Source organism: Mobula hypostoma, chromosome 1 (genome assembly GCF_963921235.1).
Source record: "Mobula hypostoma chromosome 1, sMobHyp1.1, whole genome shotgun sequence".
NCBI lineage: Eukaryota > Metazoa > Chordata > Chondrichthyes > Myliobatiformes > Myliobatidae > Mobula > Mobula hypostoma.
The window spans coordinates 157,513,794-157,535,863 of NC_086097.1; the positions used below are offsets into that span (position 1 = coordinate 157,513,794).

General features: G+C 40.6%; 1 protein-coding gene across 12 annotated transcripts in view; it reads right to left on the reverse strand.

Annotated features, from left to right (window-relative positions):
• The window catches only part of adgrb1a (adhesion G protein-coupled receptor B1a), a 566,941-nt gene that overhangs the window by 122,594 nt on the left and 422,277 nt on the right, over positions 1-22,070 (reverse strand). For all 12 annotated transcript variants that reach the window (XM_063058411.1, XM_063058402.1, XM_063058383.1 and 9 more), the window contains one exon: positions 4,059-4,162. In XM_063058411.1, the coding sequence (XP_062914481.1) occupies positions 4,059-4,162 (104 nt within the window). The remainder of the gene's footprint in view (positions 1-4,058; positions 4,163-22,070) is intronic.

A 22,070-nucleotide genomic window follows, 5' to 3' on the forward strand; every position in this document is an offset into this window, starting at 1 on the left:
GGTGCGGTCATTTATTGATTCCATTGTGTTTCATGGATTTACTGTGTATGCCCACAAGAAAACTAATCTCAGAGTTATATATCGTGACATATATGTACTTTGATAATAAATTTACTTCAAACTTTTGAACTTTGAACATTGAGCTGATTATGGAATTTGACAGTAGGTGGACACAACAAATTTCCTTCCTCAAGAGTGTTATTAAACTAGTTTTTATGACAATCCAGCAGTTTATGGTCAATACTAAATAAGTGAATATTTATTCCAGATTTGATTTTGAATTCATATTTCTTCTATAATCAGTTTAAATTCATGATTTCTGGTACAAAGAGTTAACACTGTGCAGTAGGATTTTCTATATTGCAAAATGTCCTTTCTACAGAATTCATGTTACTCATCATCAGAACTGTTTTCTAGTTTGCAGCACTTCCTGGAATTTAACTTATCATATTATCTCTGCCTTATCTTCTTTACTGAAAATACATAACTGAAACCAGTGGTCCAATTTTGAAACTCAAGGATATACCTCTGTTGTCCACTTTTTCTAATTCCAAATAAATTTTCTTCATTTCTGGTTTAATCCTAGATTCTCATGATCTCATTCCTATATGACTGCCAGGATCGATTCAAGCTGTGCAAATATTATAACCAATACGAATTGGTCCTGGAGCCTCCCTAAGCTACCCTTACTGATCAAACATCTTCTCACCTGCTGGGCTATCTGTGAATCATCTAGAATAAAAAGTCGTTATCTATCAAAACATGTGACTGCTGTGCCAGGGCTAAATTTGAAACTTGAAATATAACTATCTTGTGATTTGTGATAAGATGAGATGTTCCTTCTACCTCTTTATCCCTCCAACGAAGTCTACACTAGAGCATAATCTCTTTTCCTCAGCTAGTTGCTCGCACTTCAAGTTAAATGCATGTACCAAAGGCTGTGTGCATTTGTCATTTGAAATAGAAGCAGTTGTGTGCATTCAAAATTAGGCAGACTAGTTGAGTGATTTTATGAAACATTCCACAATGTGTTATAAAGAATTACAGAATCCAATATCTTAATTCATTATCTGCATGAAACGCTGTCACAGGAAAGCAGCATTCATCATCAAGGGCTAACACCACCCAGGACGTGCTCTCTTCTCACTACTGCCATCAGGAAGAAGGTGCCGGAGCCTCAGGAGCCACACTACCAGGTTCAGGAACAGTTATTACCCATCAACAATCAGGCTGTTGGACCAAAGGGGGATAACTTTACTCAACATCACTTGTCCCATCACTGAAATGTTCCCACAACCAATGGACTCACTTTCAAAAACTCTTCATCTCATCTCATGTTCTCAAAATGTATTGCTTATTTATTTACTAAATGATTATTATTTATTTTTGTACTTGCACAGTTTGTGACTTCTGAACTCTGGTTGAATGCCCAAGTTGGGTGGTCTTTTATCGATTCTGTTACTGTTATTAGTCTATAGATTTATAGAGTATGCCCACAAGAAAATGAATCTCAGTGTTGTATATGGTGACATTCATGTACTTTGATAATAGATTTACTTTGAACTTAATCCAATGCTTAATTTTTAGAAGGCCTTTGACAAGGTGCCACACATGAGGCTGCTAAACAAGATAAGAGCCCATGGAATTACAGGAAAGTTACATACGTGGATAGAGCATTGGCTGATTGGCAGGAAACAGAGAGTGGGAATAAAGGGATCCTATTCTGGTTGGCTGCCGGTTACCAGTGGTGTTCCACAGGGGTCCGTGTTGGGGCCGCTTCTTTTTACGTTGTACATCAATGATTTGGATTATGGAATAGATGACTTTGTGGCTAAGTTTGCTGATGATACAAAGATAGGTGGAGGGGCCAGTAGTGCTGAGGAAACAGAGAGTCTGCAGAGAGACTTGGATAGATTGGGAGAATGGGCAAAGAAGTGGCAAATGAAATACAATGTTGGAAAGTGTACGGTTAAGCACTTTGGTAGAAGAAATAAACGGCAGACTATTATTTAAATGGGGAAAGAATTCAAAGTTCTGAGATGCAATGGGACTTGGGAGTCCTCATGCAGAATACCCTTAAGGTTAACCTCCAGGTTGAGTCGGTGGTGAAGAAGGCTAATGCAATGTTGGCATTCATTTCTAGAGGAATAGAGTATAGGAGCAGGGATGTGATGTTGAGGCTCTATAAGGTGCTGGTGAGACCTCACTTGGAGTACTGTGTGCAGTTTTGGTCTCCTTATTTAAGAAAGGATGTGCTGATGTTGGAGAGGGTACAGAGAAGATTCACTAGAATGATTCCGGGAATGACAGGGTTAACATATGAGGACCGTTTGATCGCTCTTGGACTGTACTCCTTGGAGTTTAGAAGAATGAGGGGGGACCTCATAGAAACATTTCGAATGTTGAAAGGCATGGACCAAGTGGATGTGGCAAAGTTGTTCCCCATGGTGGAGGAGTCTAGTACGAGAGGGCATGACTTAAGGATTGAAGGGCACCCATTCAGAATGGAGATGCAAATAAATTTTTTTAGCCAGAGGGTGGTGAATCTGTGGAATTTGTTGTCACGGGCGGCAGTGGAGGTGAAGTCATTGGGTGTATTTAAGGCAGAAATTGATAGGTATCTGAGTAGCCAGGGCATCAAAGGTTATGGTGAGAAGGTGGGAGAGTGGGACTAAATGGGAGAATGGATCAGCTTATGATAAAATGGCGGAGCAGACTCAATGGGCCGAATGGCCAATTTCTGCTCCTTTGTCTTATGGTCTTACCTAACAGCTTTTTTATACGTGGTATGAACTCTGTTTACTAAAATTCTGCTCTTGAAACCCTTTCCCTTACTATTGTTCTGGCTATTTCAAGAATTAGTAATTCGATACCACCTACCCCTACTCCACCAAAGAGGCACAGTTAATTTGCCCCCTCCATTATTTTGTCCATTTTTATATCCTGCCTCCTCCCTTGTTATCTCTGATCCCTTAATACATGTGCCTCTCCCATCCTTCCCTGATATCAACTGTCTAGTCAGCAGCCTAGGTATCAAATTCCATACAGTTCTGCCATTCTTTATTTAAGCTTTACCTATTGGTCTGTATCTGTAATTAACAAAGCCCTGAAAATCACTAAGACTTCCTAATATAATTTGCTGCAAAAGTCAAATTAATGTCAAGTACATTTTTTTCAGTGGCCCAATCCTGTCCACCAAAAGAATACTATTAACATTTTACACTTCAGGGTTGTATTTCATATTAGTTCAGTCCTAAGAAGCCAGTAAAAAAATTTTTAAAAAGCTGATTTTTCCTAATTCGGAGTTTTAGGTGAGAACAATCAGAAAATGCATTAAGGAGAATTAAAGCTAAATTTGAATTTCTATTAAACCACTTGTCACTGTGACACAGATATGCAGCCAAATGAAACACTATTTTACCACAAGGCACAATTCGAAATTGCTCAATTTTTCTTCTGCATGTCCAATAGCGCACACTTAGAACACGTTATAGATTAAAACAATGAAAAAAACTGGACCAAGTAGAAAAACTACATCTGAACTACAAGCAGACTAACAAACCCTAACAATACAAGAGAGGAGAGCCTTCTTCATTTAATACAATCACGGCAAATCTATCTTAACAGCTTTCCATCCCAAAATCAACAACTTCCCTGGATTCCAAAAATTTTCCTTTGAAAATGAAAATTCCGCTGATTCACAAACTGAATCCACCAAATCTCCATCGCAAATGTCCAAATCATCCCGAGATTAATATTTCCTAGTTATACATTTCCAGTCAAACAAAACAATTTTCATCATACAGTACACAATTCCTTCAGAAATGTTCAAAGCAATTCAAAAATTTAATAAAGTGACTTAGAAAAACTCTCAAAAAGCTTAATTAATTTCTTTTTAGTAACATATTCCATCAAAATCTATGCTGCATCAACAGAACACTTAAGGACTGAATCAAAAACTGGAAATTATTACAGGATCTGTGACTGCACATCACCCCATATCGTAGTTTACAAGCTGCAATCCAGATAATTAAAATAGCAAAGTTGTTTATTATTACCTCCAGACAGATACATAAATTATTATTAACAACAGGAGAGTCAATGAGGAAACTCCACAACCAACGATCAGAGTGACTGAAGGTAGAATCACTTTGTCCATGTTCTAGAAGAAAGTCAGAGAAAGCAAACAGTGAGATATTATGGTTATCAGTGAAACAGTTCAGGCAAGGATTTGGCAGTAATATATTTTAAATTAAGGCAGACTTGTTTTTTCCAAACTAATTTTCATGACTTATTTGAAACAATACTTTGTCTTTAATATTTTAATGTCACAGCTTGTCCATCCAGGAAAGACAAGCCCAGCCTATTCAATCCCTCCCTGGAACTGAAGTCCTTGAATCCAGGCATGATCTTGATTCGCCTCCTCTGCCGTCTCTCCAATACAATCACATTCTTAAAGGTTCCCTTAAAGATAAGATGTTGGACTATGTAGTCTTTAGATATGTTTGGTTCCTAAAATACAAAGAAAGCACCGATATTTGCTGATGATTGATGCTCTTGATAGAAGTAACAACAAACCAAATTCTGTCCTATGGTACAGTTTAACGGTTTTGCCCTAAGGCAGTGACTCATGCCTGTCAACTCACAATGACATTGCCTTTTAGTTTAGCTTATGTCTCCAGGGTATTCAACTGTCAAATGTGTCACTACAAGGTCTGATGTTCTTGCTTCCAATACTTCATGTAAGTGCATTTTCCATCATCAGCTGAATTAGATACATGGACCTCAGCTGACTTTTAGATAAGGTGCTGTCAAACACTTCTGCAACTGAGGTCGAACTTACTCAACACCAAACCAGGAATCAAACCAAACTCTTTGTTTCCCCTCAATTCAGCTTGAAGCCTAATCAGCTACATGCCGTGTCTTTTAAATTTAAAACAAAGACTACTCAGAGTAGAGGCATTTAACCCTCTACTTACAAGTCCCTGACATGCCTAAATTCCCAATCATACACTGTGATCAGTTGGAAATACTAACCCTAAATTAATTCTATATCAGAAGAAAGGGAAAATCCCACAAGAAATTGCATATTCTTGTTGGCCTATTCTGAATATCATTGGACAAGTCTGAAGTTGGGCTAGATGATGTTTTATCAAAAATGGAGCTGATAATCTGATAGCAGCTGAAAATACTATATAACTGCCTGATCAATGTGCTATAAATCTACATCCATTAGCAACATAATAAGAAACTTGCATCTCTAGACTCTTCCAGTCAGTTTTAAATTATAAGTTCTTAAATACACATTCACTTAACACACTGAACTGCAGTTGTGTCTTCATCCCATCTGCACCCCCGCCTTTAGTGTGGGTGCTCCAGTGCCAACATTATAAGGGTGGTATAATTATAGTGTGACAATGATGAATTTGGCAGAGAAAACTATAACTAAGATATAAAAATAAGTGCATAATACTGATTGCTTTGTCTGTGCACCCCAATGCAACTGTTTCCCAACATGCTTCAGCTAGAGGCTGTTCTGGGTCTAATTTCCGTCTATTTTGTTAAGTAACATAAAAATAAACTCATCACAATTTTGATATTTCACACACTGTTACAATGAAAATTATGTTAACAGAAGAGGGCAAGCTAGTTATAACCTAAACCCTAAGAATTAAAGGCAGCTGAGCGACATAAGCAGCATTCTATGAACTTGCAATTTCCTGGAATTTTAAAGGTGCAGGCAAATTGATAGCTAAACCTCACACCACACTTCAGACTGTACATTGCCCATAGGAAATTTTTGGCTACATGACATTCATCAAAAACCATTCTATCTTTTTAAGACTGAATTTTAAACAATAAGATAACAGAAGGAAGACATAGGTTAACTAATAATTAATGGACTGATGATTGGAATGCCATTCCTGGTCAACAAGTCACATTCTGCATTGGAAACGAATACTTGAGGAGGATTACAGTGTACCACTACTACTATATAGCATCTTTAGTGCTACCAACGGAGAATGACTCGTCTGTATTTTTCTTTATATTTATAATTTGGATAAACTTCTTTCAACCTTTGCTTCTGTCTAAGATCAGTCACCATATTGAAAATGGAGACTATGGCCCCTGTGTGTATGTTGAAAGATGGTTTGTAATCTCATTGCTCATTTCTCCTAAATTCCTTGCTTTGATTAGGTTGATAAACGTGCCTGTCAGTCCCCAATATGCACTTTTACAGTCTAATAAAAGAAGTAGCTAGATAAATGGCATGTTTTCAACCAATTTTCTGAAGATAATTTCTGCTTCACATTTTCCATTCACTATATCTTGAGAGCGAAAGCCCACTTAATGATTAACATCACAATTGCAACAGAAGTAATCTATGTCATAAACTCTGTGATTATCATTCTACATTGTACAGTAATGCACAAATATAATTCTATATCAATTCAAAAGGGAAGATATACAGTAATAGTTTCAAAGCTAATATTTGCCAAATTGCATCTAGTTATTCTAAAAGCAAATAAAGCTGATCCCTCTAGTGAAGATTAAATGCATTGGATTCTTATTTGCATAAATAATGAGTAAAATGAACACAATTCCATCTGATAAATAATGCAAGCTGCTCCTAGGTAAGCATTTTATTGATGCCCTGGTTTTGATTATACTACACGTGAAAATCACCTTACAATGTAGGATGCATAATAAAACTGAGAGCCATGACTAACATAAAGATTAAAGAGAAGATCCAAAAAAGGCAACCAAGTGCTGGAGTTGTACAGCACAGAAATGAGGCTCACAGTCCAACACGTTCATGCTGACCATTTTCCCCATCTGCACAATTTACATTTACCTATATTATATTAGGTCTGTATGGTTTTGCCTATTTAGGTGTAGCAACAAAGAAAATGGGTATCATATTAGTTTGAAAGCTAACACAAAAGGAAGCCCAAACATTGTAAAAATATGAAAAGGGTCAAAAGAACGATGGGGGCAACCAGGGATCAATAATATCTAACATAGAACAGGACAGCACAGCATGGGCCCTTTGGCCTACAATACCGTGCTAACCAATGTAAACCTACTCCACGATCATTCCCTTCTACACAGCCTATTATTCTCCATTTTTCTAATATAAATAAGATCATAAGATATAGGAGCCAAATTAGGCCATTTGCCATCGAGTCTGCTCCGTCATTTCATCATCACATTCCCTCCAAACCCCAATCTCCTGCCTTCTCCTGGTATACCTTCATGCCCTGACTAATCAAGAATCTATCAACCTCTGTATTAAGTATACCTAATGATTTGGCCTACACAGCTGCCTGTGTCAACAAATTCCACAGATTTGCCACTCTGTGGCTAAAGAAATTCCTCCTCATCTCTGTTCTAAAAGGATGTCCCTCTATTCTGAGGCTGTGTCCTCTGGTCTTACCTCACCCACCACAAGAAACATCCTCTCCACATCTACTCTGTTGAGGCCATCAACTTCAGAGCAGATCCAGGTTGCTTGTAACATCAAGCTGGTGCCGCCATTCACTCATAAAATAGGCAATCTAAGTTTAAACTCAACTCAGCATTCATGTTGACCTACAGTGATATTTCATTCCCTTGCTTATTAAGAATCTATGCACCTGTCTTAAAAATAATCAAGCGCTGTTTTCACTATCTTTTGAGGAAGAGAATTCAAAATACTCATGATCATCAGAGAGAAAAATGGTCCCCTCATCGCTCTTAAATGGGTAGCCCCTTTATTTTTAAGCAGTGACTTAGTTCAAGACGCTCCCACAAGAAGAAACATCCTTTCAATATCAACCTTCAGAATACTATATTTTTGATTCAATGTGAATTCTCTGACTTTGGCCTTTAACTCCCAGCAAAATAAGGAGAAAAACTTTGTAAGAGAAATTAATTCAAAGGCCTACACTGTTAGATGATATACCTTTCTCTAGTTTAATGACCTAATTTAACAAACATCAGTATTGGATCTCAGAGTACTCATTGCAACTACACAGAGCAGAAAGATAGCTACATCTCTGCAGTGCTAAAAACAGTCACTATATGTGTTCTATTGAGCTTAAATGGTTGAGTGGTAGATCCACTCAGTATCTCAACTAAAGCAATTTGATACGGCAATTCTAGAAACAAGAAGTAATTCTTATGAAGACATATAAAGCAAGAGTAAACAACCGCACAATGATATATTGGTAAATTGGTTTATTAACTCAGGAAATGGATATAGTCTATAGAGGTGAGGGAAACAACAGTGAGGTCATGGACTACATATAGACTACAGAGGAGGAGGCCTTTGCTGCTTTAAGGCAAATTAGGGTAGATAAATCCCCAGGACCTGACCAGGTGTTCCATCGGACCTTGTGCAGGCTAGTGCAGAAAATGCAGGGAACCTAGGTGAGATACTTAAGATGCCCTTAACAGCAGGTAAAGTGCCAAAAGAATGGAGAAGAGCAAATATTGTTCGTTGTTTAAGAAAGGAAAGACAGCTAGCACTAACTACATGTACAGAGCTTACATTTGCATCTATGAAATTGGCACTGACAGGATTTTTGGAGAAAAGGCTTGACAAGACAACAGTCGGAATTAGTTTGAGCCCAGAAATGTATACTTCACTGAACAGAAATGAGAGTACAGCAAGCATAGGTCCCAGATTGACCAGATAAGGGTACCATTACCTGGCACAAATCCATTAAACAAGTATGGCAGAGATCGAAATGTGCAATTTGTCAAAATACTTACCACTGGGCAAGAAAGTGTCCACTCAAAAATTGACATGTTAGGCTAACTGAAGAAAATAACAAATCTGAAGGTGAAGAAGAGTGCCATATCACATTGATTGCAAAGGAATCATTTACTAATGCAGAGATTTTGATGACAGAATCTCTAGGATCTGCTGTTATTGATACAGCATACACGTGCATAGTGTGTGGAGAAAAATGTCTTGGAAGCTACGTTAGTGAACTAAACCAGAATGAAGTGCATAACCTGGTGAACACGGACACACCCAGTTACAAAGCATTCAAATTTGAAGATAGGAAGATTGTAAATTCAATGAAAAGAATGAAAATTCCCGCAAAAATAGGGCAGACAAAATGTTACACTGAAACGGATGTGGAACCAGTGAACATTCTATTACTCTTGAATAAAACCTTCCTAAGGAAAGCAGAGGCAGTATTGGATATGGAGAATGACCAAGTAATGATATTTCAACAGCCAGTGTCTCTTGAGATCACCAACTCTAGACATTACTGTGTGAACATTCTAGATAAAGACTTACAGAGAATCGATATGAGAATGAAGTACCAACCGTCATGACCACAAATGAGAAAGGCAAAAACATTGCTCAAGCTTCACAAGCAGTTCTTCATGCTTCGATTGATAGACTTCAGAAACTGCTCAGGAGTTCAGGAAACAAAGATGCAGATTATTTTTCCATTCTAAAGCAGATAGTTGATAGCTGTAAGACACACCAAAAGTTTGGTAAGCTCAAACCCAAGCCTGTGGTTGATCTGCCATTAGCAGCTGAGTACAATGAAACAGTAGCAGTAGACCTACATGAACTGGAGCAAGGAGCATGGTATCTCCACATCATTGAAGAGTTCACACGTTTCAGTGCTGGTAACACAGTTGGAACAAACAGACCCTCAGAGACTGTAAAAAAAAACACTTCATCCATTCCCGGATAAGTGCGCATAGCCCACCTCAGAAAGTATTTAGTGCTAACGTGGTGAATTTATTAATGATTAATTCAGAGATATGGTGGAGAAATTTAACATGGAAACAAAGACGATGGTGGCATACGGTACTTGGAGTAATGGACTTCTGGAGCGATGCAATCAAATGCTTACGGAAATAGTGTGGCTAAAGATAAGCAATAACTGTGATTGGAACACAGTACTGGACTAGGCCCTTATGGCAAAGAGTACCATGCACAATGTACACGGCTATAGCCCATATCAAATGGCGCTTTGCCAGAATGCAAACCTTCACTCTGTGCTGGCTGACAAGCCACCTGATCTCGAGGGCACTACTAGGAGTGAGTGGGTTGGGAAACATATTTCAGCACTGCATGCATCAAGGAAGGCTTTCTGTGAAGCAGAGTGTTCAGAGAGAATTCGATGAGGGCTCAGGTCCGTCTTACAGATGAGAAATATGAGACGGGGGACAAAGTGTATTACAAAAGAGTAAACATTACAGAACGGAAAGGTCCTGGAGCTGTGACTAGTCAGGATGGAGTTGTGCCAGACATGAATGTGGCATTGTGAACATGTGAGAGTGCAACATTCCAGACTACGTAAAACACAACCTGAAGATGATCAGAATTCCAAGAAGAGTGGCACAAGAAACAAAAAGTACTTACCAGTTACAGAGTCACATTGCACAGACAGTGCTGAATAGAGTGTAGCTGAGGATCCAACAGATTTGCTCAATAGTAGCACAGACAGTGCTGAAGAGAATGCAGTTGAGGTCTCAACAGACTTACTTCAACAGAAATCATCACAAGTGCAAGAACAACATGGATGTTTCAGTCTTAAAACGGGACAAACTGTGAAATTTGTAGACCGAGATACTGATATCTCATACAAGCTGAAGTCTTGGGCGAGCAGGCAAAGCCACTGGAAGAAACAAAAGTCGGTGCAACTTGAATTACCTAGAACCAGCCACAGTCACTGGCACTGCAGAGTCAGACAACCTGTCACGTGTAGACAGACTTCATATTGAACCAAGTAAAGATCAGGCTGGACCACTGAGAAATGTCAAGTGGAAGATGTCCTTGTAACTAAGGAGGTGTCATTTGAATCTGAAGAACAGGATAAAATCAATAGTTGGAGAAGTAATGGAGTGTTTGAGGAAGTCAGACACTGGCCAAAAGACAGTGTCTACAAAATGGGTGTGCATCCTAAAAGAAACCCCCAACAGGGATCACGCTAAAAGCATGCCTGGTAGCTGGAGGATTCGAGGAACTGAAGTTAAAAGAACTTCAAAAAGACTCACCAACATGTGCATCAGACTCTCTCCGGCTACTTCTTTCAGTGATATGTCAAAAGCATTAGCAACCCCATTCCACAGACATAAAATCCATATTCTTACAGGGAATGGAGCTGTCATGTGACATTTACATTGAACCCCTGCTGAAGCCAGAAATGAAGGAACACAGTGGAATTTCAAAACGTCTGTGTATGGTCCAGCAGATGCATCATTCTACTGGTAGAAAATAATGCATTTTATACCAGTAGAATGATATAAAATTCAAGAAATAATGTTGAAAACATGTGGAAAGATGTCACGTTTTTTTTAAACTGGCAAGGTCGAGACTGTTATGTGATTGGAATACTTGCCTGTTATGTAGATGTCTTCACATGGGGAGGTTCACAAATCTTTGCTACAACAGTTATCCCTCAGCTAAAGTCAGACTTTTAGGTTGGACGTAAGGAATATGACAGATTCTACTATGTAGGGATAGACATCCTTGCTGTTGATGGAACTGCACAATTGCACCAAGAAAGCTACATAAGGAATCTTCAGACAATCCACATGGAATCCCCATGTGCCACACAGTGAGATTCACCCTTATTGAAGCTGAAGCTAAGCAAATTAGGTCAAAGATATGCCAGATTCTGTGGGTGGCAAGGCACAGCAGACCTCACATCACAACTTGGCATCCAGCAAAAAGATGCCACAGTACAAACTTTACATGAGGCAAACAAGACAGTGCAATACTCAATCTGAAAAGGTATTCACTACAGCTCATTGCCTTCAGTAATGCCTCACTTGGAAACCTTACTGAGGCAGGTACGCAAGGGGACATTTTATTGTACCGACTGGAGAAGAGGTAAGATTTTCACCTTTCTGTTGGCAATCAAAAAGGATCCCAAGAATTGTATGCAGTATGCTGGCAAGAAAAACCCTTGCAATCTCTGATGGCATTGACAACGCTGCTTATCTGGCTACACTCTATTCTAAGATTGTCCATGCAGACCCAAAGAAGAACACTCTACAAATAACTTCTGTTACAGACAACTTCTCTCTGGTTGGTGCCCTCAAATCAGTTACAGAAAAGAGGCTTTGCCTAGAGATAAGCAGCACCAAGGAAATTGCCCAAGCACAGAAAGTTCATCATGTGCTATGGTCAACAACAAAGAAATGACTCAATGACTCTCTCAAAGGAGGGAGCACCAGTTCTTGTGCTGCAGAAGGCACTTAGAGAAGGCATTTGGTACTTTAAGAACAGTATCTTAAGGTAGGGATTAATGGGTCCTTTTCAGAATAGCAGGCAGTGACTACTGGGGTACCCTAGGGTTCAGTGCTGGGACCACAGCTGTTTACAATATATATTAATGATTTAGATGAGGGAATTAAAAGTAACATTAGCAAATTTGCCGATGACACAAAGCTGGGTGGCAGTGTGAAATGTGAGGAGGATGTTATGAGAATGCAGGGTGAATTGGACAGGCTGGGTGAGTGGGCAGATGCATGGCAGATGCAGTTTAATGTGAGGTTATCCACTCTGATGGTAAGAACGGAAAGGCAGATTATTATCTAAATGGAGTCAAGTTAGGAAAAGGGGAAGTACAACGAGATCTAGGTGTTCTTGTACATCAGTCACTGAAAGCAAGTATGCAAGTACAGCAGGCAGTGAAGAAAGCTAATGGCATGCTGGCCTTCATAACAAGGGGAATTGAGTATTATAGCAAAGAGGTCCTTCTGCAGCTGTACAGGGCCCTGGTGAGACCACACCTGGAGTACTGTGTGCAGTTTTGGTCTCCAAATTTGAGGAAGGACATTCTTGCTATTGAGGGAGTGCAGCGTAGGTTCACAAGGTTAATTCCCGGGATGGCGGGACTGTCATATGTCGAAAGATTGGAGCAACTGGGCTTGTATACTCTGGAATTTAGAAGGCTGAGGGGGGATCTTATTGAAACATATAAGATTATTAAGGGACTGGACATGTTCCTGCTGATGGGTGAGTCCAGAACCAGAGGCCACAGTTTAAGAATAAGAGGTAGACCATTTAGAACATAGTTAAGGAAAAACTTTCTCACACAGAGGGTTCTGGTTCTGTGGAATGCTCTGCCACAGAAGGCAGTGGAGGCCAATTCTCTGGATTTTTTCCGGAAAGAGTTAGATAGCGCTCTTAAAGATAGCGGAGTCAAGGGTTATGGGGAGAAGGCAGGAAAAGGGTATGCTTGTAGATGATCAGCCATGATCACAGTGAATGGCGGTGCTGGCTCCAAGGGCTGAATGGCCTACTCCTGCACCTATTGTCTATTGTCTCTCTATATCAAGGGTTAGAACCAATTCCTATATCCTAATGGACATTTGAATTGATTTTTTTTTAAACTTTTGATTTTTTTAAATATACATAAAAAGGATAGAAGATTGCTGAGTTCTGTAAGCATTCAGTTGGGATGCATGCTTTCCCTGTTATGGACATGTGTGCGGGGGGGGGCAGTTGAGAGGAGTATTGTGGGTAAGAAGATGGCTGCCCTCATGTACTGAAAAAGTAAAGTTGTTTAAATGAAAGAAAATATTGTCTTTGTTGTTTGAGCATTACCATTACACAGTGAGCAGTACACCACTGATGACTGCAAAAGAACAGAAGAATCTGTGAATACAGATCCATAATTCCTTGAAATTGGCATCTCAGATAGAAAGGGTTGTAAAGAGAGCTTTTAGCACATTGACGCTGTGCTAAATGTTACGCTGAATGTTACGCTGAAGTTGTATAAGACATTGGTGAGGTCTAATTTGGAGTATTGTGTGCTGTTCTGGTCACCTACCTACAGGAAAGGTATCAAAAAGACTGAAAGAGTACAGAGAAAATTTACAAGGATCTTGCCAGGATTTGAGGACCTGAGTTATCAGGAAAAGTTGAACAGGTTAGTAGTTTGTAATTTACTCCCTGAGCGTAAGAAAATGAGGAGAGATTTGATACAGGTATACAAAATTATGAGGGGTATAGATAGGTTAAATGCAAGCAGGTTTTTTTCCACTGAGGTTGCATGACACTAGAACTAGAGGTCATGGGTTAAGAGTGAAAGGTGAAATATTTAAGGGTAACATGAAAGGTAACTTCTTCACTCAAAGGGTGGTGAGAGTGTTGAATAAACTGGCAGCGGATATGGTGGATAAGGGGTCAATTTCAACATTTAGGAGAAATTTAGATAGGTACATGGATGGAAGGATATGAAGGGCTATGGTCCATGTGCAGGCCCATGAGACCAGACAGATTAATAGTTTGGTATGGACCTGATAGGCCAAAGGGCCTGTTTCTGTACTGTGGTGTTCTATGATTCTATGACTCTAACAGTGCATTGTGGTAGCATGTAAAACTATAACAGAGTGCAGAATAAAGTGTTACATTATACAGAAAGGGTAGTGCAGGTAAACAGTAAGATTCAATGTCACAAAAAAGTAGATTGCGATGTCAAGATTCCATGTTATTGTGCTAAGGAAACATTTAAGTCTTCAACAGCAGGATTGAAGCTGTCCTTGAGGAATCTTAACATCAGGACATTTTAGTAAGCGAATCAGCCTTCTCATGATCATGTAATGGCTAAAACATGGACGTCAAGGTTTTCATGATTTGTAATGTCTTATTTACATGGCCACGGAGACAGGTAAACAGAGGTGCTACCAGTTGGGTATAAACTAGTTCAATGACAAAGAATGCTCAAAATTCTGCACTGCGTACATTTGACTCAATGGTCCTCTGCAGTTTAGGGACCTAATCTGTTGACAGGATCTGAAAGGAAGAAACATTGACAACTACTCTATCAGGTACATGGATAGGAAAGGTTTCGAGGGTTATGGCCCAAATACCACAAATAGGATTAATTCAGGTGGGCAAATTGGTGAGCATGGACAAGTTCAGTCAAAGGATATGTTTTAATGCAGTATGACTGTAACTTTCTCCATGACTCTAAATGACAAAAACTTTTCATATTGGAGTTCTTAACAATTCTTGGTCAGATTCGTATTTAGTAAGTGATGGTGTTGAGTACATGTTTACTGCACTTACAACAAGTGAAAGAGAATCTACTTCTAATTAAACTATATGAGCAAGAGAACATGGTATTAAACATTTACAGTATACCTCTGGCAGATATATGTATGTACTGCTCAGTATGGAACAACTACATACTGTAAAGCCCAAAGCACACCAACATGTCATTTTAACGCTAATGCTTTCGGGATAGAATTGAGTGTTTTGAAATGATCCTCTTTTCACTGACCTTGATTTAGGCTGATTATCTGCAGAAAAACAATGAACACTTTACATCAATTCTACCTAATATAGGGCAATTCTACCCAATTACCAAAATAAATCATCTATCATCAAAGGTCTCCATAATCTGGGCCATGCCATCTCTGCAGATACCATCAGGCAGTAAGAACAGAAGCCTGAAGTCCCACGTTATCAGGTTAAAGATCAGCCACTTTCTTCCAAGTATTTCTTTCTTGAATCAACCAGTTAAAGCATAATCATTACAATTTAGCAACATTATAAGCATTTTGATCAGTTCACACTAAAATGGACATTTGTGTGTTCTAATTGTATTCCTTCTTGTAAGAATTGTGTACAAGTTATTTTAATTCATGTTTTTCTTGTGAATGTTGCTTCTATGAAGCTATGTGCCTGTGATTTGCTGCAACAATGTTTTTCATTGCATCTGTGTATATTCGTGCTCGTGAATATGATAATCAACTTTAAATTTAATTATTTTAATATTGCTCTCCATGCTCACCCATTGACATGTTCAGGGGTTTGGCTGATGGGGGAAGGTGGGAAAGTGGAACCATTTATTCTCATGCTCTGTTTTAACAATCTCTGTTTGCCACTACATTTTTCTACCTTATTATCATCACTTCTTTTCTACCTCCCTCGATCACATGCTCCTCAGTCTCACATCTAGATGTCATAGGTCTTCCTTTGGTGCTGAATCTTGCAAATGTAATTAAATAATAGTTCAGTTCACAAAAACAAATTCCCCTTGTCTCCACAATATTTAATTGGAATCACCACATTACAGGTGCATATTTTATTATTTTATGCATGTTCATTACACCATTACTGATGCACCAATTCTGACAGACTCAAATTACATTCTAATTCAAAGGAAATTTAAATGGGTAGTCAACTCTTGTTTATCAACAATAATTATCTTCAAAAACAGAATCTGTCTCAAAAAAATGGACAGAAGCTTAATTACTTAGATTACATATTTTGAGCAGATAGGTCAGGTTTTAATGTAATTAAACAAATGATCAAATTGCAAGATGCTAAAAATCAATGTTTGTGCTATTGGTAACATAGACACACTATGTTTGCCTATTATTTTACGTGTCTGCAATGCTGAAAGAGCAATGACCCACTTAAATTAAATCACTTAACACAAATATTAAAATAATTGTCAATAGAATATCATGCTAAGTGTTCTATTAACTACAGGCATTTCAAATGTAAGATATCTCAGGCTATCTGAGAATACAGGTTGTCTTACTGGACATTTTAAAAAGGTAGATCTCATTTTTATGAATTTTCAGACCTGTACAGTATTGAATAGTCAACGAAAATGCTACAAAAAATTCTTGTTCATGTTTGCTGCTGGGCATGTTTATGCCACAGCAAATGCCTGATGTGCCACAGTATGAATTACTGTGACATAAAGATGAGGACAACCTTAGAGGCAACCTAATGCTCTATGAAGTCAGTGGTGTCACTTCAATATCATCACTGTACAAATCCTTTTTACAAAGGTAACTAAAATCTCTCTTTTTGTACTCTTCAGGGTGAGATTTTAACACACAAAAATGGAACACCAATTGCAGCACGTCAGCATAAAGCATTGTCCGAATGACTATGGCGAAATGCAAAGTGAAGCTGCTCCTACGCTGCCTTAACAATTAGCTTTCCTCCATCACAGGGAAAATAGCCCTAATCGAGGATTATTTTTCCCATTTCCTACAGCTGCCATTTTATGGTCTCACTGTTTGTATTTGCTAATCTAATACCAGTTATTCTGAAAGCCCGATCATGTTTCTGCAATACCAGTAGGCAGAAGCCTTCACATCAGTGTAGGCTTTCTTTGATACCAGGCCAAGTCAGTTGACAAAAATGACTTGATTAGCAGCCCCAGCTGGTATTGTACAAATACAGAATGGTACATGACAGAATGATACATTTAGCCCTTCATCCTTGTGCCAAATCTTTGAAACAGCGATTAAATTAGTCCCAATCTCCTGCACATTCCCAAATGTCCAGAAATTGTCCCCACTTTAAGAAATTACACAATTGGCATATGAAAGTTATTATTAAATTGTCTTTTAGGCAGAGCATTCTATATTATATAACATGTTCTGGAAAAATAAAACTAAATCTCTTCATTTTCCTCTCACCCCAAACCTCCCCTCTCCATTGACACCCCCAGCCTCCCCCCTCCCCCCTCTGATCCCAGCTCTCATCCATGCCGGGTCTTTACCATCCCCTCCGACCTTCAACTGACGGAGGCAGAACGCTCGGTCCTCAGTAAGGGCCTCATCTTTGTCCCCCTTCGCCCACACTTCAGCGAGTTCCGCATTCGCCATGATGCGGAACTCTTCTTCCGCCGTCTCCGTCTCCGAGCCTACTTCTTCGGCAAGGACTCTTCCACCCCCACCGATGACCCCTTCTCCCGTCTTCAACACTCCTCTTCTTCATGGACATCCCGCTCTGGTCTTCTGCCTGCTCTGGATCTCTTTATCGCTAACTGCCGACGGGACATCAACCGTCTCGACTTCACCACACCTTGTCCCCATTCCAACCTCACTCTTTCGGAACGCTCGGCTCTCCACTCCCTCCGCACTAATCCTAACCTTACTATTAAACCTGCCGATAAGAGGGGTGCTGTTGTAGTCTGGCGTACTGACCTCTACCTTGCCGAGGCACAGCGACAACTCGCGGATACCTCCTCTTATTTATCCCTTGATCGTGACCCCACTAAGGAGCACCAGGCCATTGTCTCCCACACCATCACCGACTTTATCCGCTCAGGGGATCTCCCATCCACTGCTACCAACCTTATAGTTCCCACACCTCGCACTTCCCATTTCTACCTCCTACCCAAGATCCACAAACCTGCCTGTCCTGGCCGACCTATTGTCTCAGCTTGCACCTGCCCCACTGAACTCGTTTCTGCATACCTTGACACGGTTTTATCCCCCCTTGTTCAATCCCTTCCTACCTACGTTTGTGACACTTCTCACACTCTTAAACTTTTCGATAATTTTAAGTTCCCTGGCCCCCACCACTTTATTTTCACCATGGATGTCCAGTCCCTATATACTTCCATCCCCCATCAGGAAGGTCTCAAAGCTCTACGCTTCTTTTTGGATTCCAGACCTAATCAGTTCCCCGCTACCACCACTCTGCTCCGTCTAGCGGAATTAGTCCTTACTCTTAATAATTTCTCCTTTGGCTCCTCCCACTTCCTCCAAACTAAAGGTGTAGCTATGGGCACCCGTATGGGTCCTAGCTATGCCTGCCTTTTTGTTGGCTTTGTGGAACAATCTATGTTCTGTGCCTATTCTGGTATCTGTCCCCCACTTTTCCTTCGCTACATCAACGACTGCATTGGCACTGCTTCCTGCGCGCATGCAGAGCTCGTTGACTTTATTAATTTTGCCTCCAACTTTCACCCTGCCCTTAAGTTTACCTGGTCCATTTCCGACACCTCTCTCCCCTTTCTAGATCTTTCTGTCTCTGTCTCTGGAGACAGCTTATCCACTGATGTCTACTATAAGCCGACTGACTCTCACAGCTATCTGGACTATTCCTCTTCTCACCCTGCCTCTTGCAAAAACGCCATCCCCTTCTCGCAATTCCTCCGTCTCTGCCGCATCTGCTCTCAGGATGAGGCTTTTCATTCTAGGACGAGGGAGATGTCCTCCTCTTTTAAAGAAAGGGGCTTCCCTTCCTCCACTATCAACTCTGCTCTTAAGTGCATCTCCCCCATTTCACGTACATCTGCTTTCACTCCATCCTCCCGCCACCCCACTAGGAATAGGGTTCCCCTGGTCCTCACCTACCACACCACCAGCCTCCAGGTCCAACATATTATTCTCTGTAACTTCCGCCACCTCCAACGGGACCACACCACTAAGCACATCTTTCACTCCCCCCCCCCGCTTTCCGTAGGGATCGCTCCATACGCGACTCCCTTGTCCATTCGTGTCCCCCATCCCTCCCCACTGATCTCCCTCCTGGCACTTATCCGTATAAGCGGAACAAGTGCTACACATGCCCTTACACTTCCTCCCTTACCACCACTCAGGGCCCCAAACAGTCCATCCAGGTGAGGCGACACTTCACCTGTGAGTCAGCTGGGGTGGTATACTGCGTCTGGTGCTCCCGATTAGGCCTTTTATATATTGGCGAGACCCGAGGCAGACTGGGAGACCGCTTTGTTGAACACCTACGCTCTGTCCGCCAGAGAAAGCAGAATCTCCCAGTGCCCACACATTTTAATTCCACATCTCATTCCCATTCTGACATGTCTATCCATGGCCTCCTCTACTGTAAAGATGAAGCCACACTCAGGTTGGAGGAACAACACCTTATATTCCGTCTGGGTAGCCTCCAACCTGATGGCATGAACATCGACTTTTCTAACTTCCGCTAATGCCCCACCTCCCCCTCGTACCCCATCTGTTACTTATTTTTATACACACATTCTTTCTCTCACTCTCCTTTTTCTCCCTCTGTCCCTCTGAATATACCCCTTGCCCATCCTCTGGGTCCCCCCCACCCGTCTTTCTTCCCGGACCTCCTGTCCCATTATCCTCTCATATCCCTTTTGCCAATCACCTCTCCAGCTCTTGGCTCCATCCCTCCCCCTCCTGTCTTCTCCTATCATTTTGGATCTCCCCCTCCCCCTCCCCCTCCAACTTTCAAATTTCTTACTCACTCTTCCTTCAGTTAGTCCTGACGAAGGGTCTCAGCCTGAAACGTCGACTGCACCTCTTCCTAGAGATGCTGTCTGGCCTGCTGCGTTCACCAGTAACCTTGATGTGTGTTGCCTAAATCTCTTTATCTTGTCTCTGGTTCCTTTACCAGCTACTTTAAAATTGTTTCATCTGCTTCTCAACCCTTCTGAAATAAAAACCCTTCATGATTCTGAATATTATTAATTCCACCTTTAACATTTTTTCTGCTACAACCAAGGTTTCCCAGTCTCTATAAGTAAATGAAGTTCCACATCTCAACTACCATTCCAGTAAACTTCTCAGCATACACCCTTAAGATTGGGGCCAGCTCATCATTGATCAAACTTTATTTGATCATTGTTTTTTTAGCTTAAGATGTCACAAATCTTGTGCAATTTAATAGCAACCTTCTTGATTTGCCGCCATTTTCATTCAAGTATTACATGGATCACTCTGTTCCACTAATATTGTGCCATTTAGATTCTACAATATGCTGAAAATTCTTTCAACCAAAAGACATCACTTCACACCCTCCACATTCAATTCCATCTGTCATCAATCTGAACGCCTCACGACTCCTGACAAAGAAATGTAGGGAAGTGTAGCTAAGAGCTAATTCCTTAAAATATAAATAATGAGTGGGTCTTATTTTAAATTTTAACTCAGTGGCACTGACTGAAAAATAGAAGAGGCATTAAACACATACAGTCAAAGCACTAAGCAGGTTTCTATGAGGAGCACAATGGCTATGACTTTGTGTGTGATCGCTACTAGAAAAATAGTCATAGTCATACTTTATTAATTCCGGGGGAAATTGGTTTTCGTTACAGTTGCTCCATAAATAATAAATAGTAATAGAAGCATAAATAGTTAAATAGTAATATGTAAATTATGCCAGTAAATTATGAAATAAGTCCAGGACCAGCCTATTGGCTCAGGATGTCTGACCCTCCAAGGGAGGAGTTGTAAAGTTTGATGGCCACAGGCAGGAATGACTTCCTATGACGCTCAGTGCTGCATCTCGGTGGAATGAGTCTCTGGCTGAATGTACTCCTGTGCCCACCCAGTACATTATGTAGTGGATGGGAGACATTGACCAAGATGGCATGCAACTTCGACAGCATCCTCTTTTCAGACACCACCGTGAGAGAGTCCAGTTCCATCCCCACAATATCACTGGCCTTACGAATGGGTTTGTTGATTCTGTTGGTCTCTGCCCCCCTCAGCCTGCTGCCCCAGCACACAACAGCAAACATGATAGCACTGGCCACCACAGACTCGTAGAACACCCTCAGCATCGTCCAGCAGATGTTAAAGGACCTCAGTCTCCTCAGGGAATAGAATTGGCTCTGACCCTTCTTGTAGACAGCCTCAGTGCTCTTTGACCAGTCCAGTTTATTGTCAATTCGTATCCCCAGGTATTTGTAATCCTCCACCATGTCCACATTGACCCCCTGGATGGAAACAGGGTTCACTGGTACCTTAGCTCTCCTCAGGTCTACCACCAGCTCCTTAGTCTTTTTCACATGAAGCTGCAGAGGGCCACATGGAAACAGCCCCCCCTCCACCACCCACAGAACCATCAAACAGCCCTCACATTAAACTTCTCTCAGACTCTATCACCCCACACACACTAAGGCCAATGTATAGCAGCCTATTAACCTACCAATCTGAATGTCTTTGGAATGTGAGAGGAAATCTATGCCCCTGTTGGAATATGGTCACTGGAAGAACTTGCTGACTCCATAAAGACAGCATCGAAAATCGGAATCGAGCCCAGGTGTTTGGTGAGGTACCAACTCTACAAGCTGAATTCCTGTGCCACCCAAAGCAAAGGGTGTGTTTTAATTTTCGACTTCCTCTCTTTGAAAAGGCTGCTGTCCTTAAACCATGAAAATGTTGGATTTTGACCTCAGCCAACCGACTTCTCAAGAGTAACTAATGTTACCAGTAATAATTCCTTGAACAAAAATATTTATCAATTTGACTACTTAGTAGGATAATCTGAGAGGAGTGAACAAAATCCAGCTGAAGACAGCAAGGAACCTGCCTGCTACGAAGAGCCAGCACTCATTCCAAATTGTTTC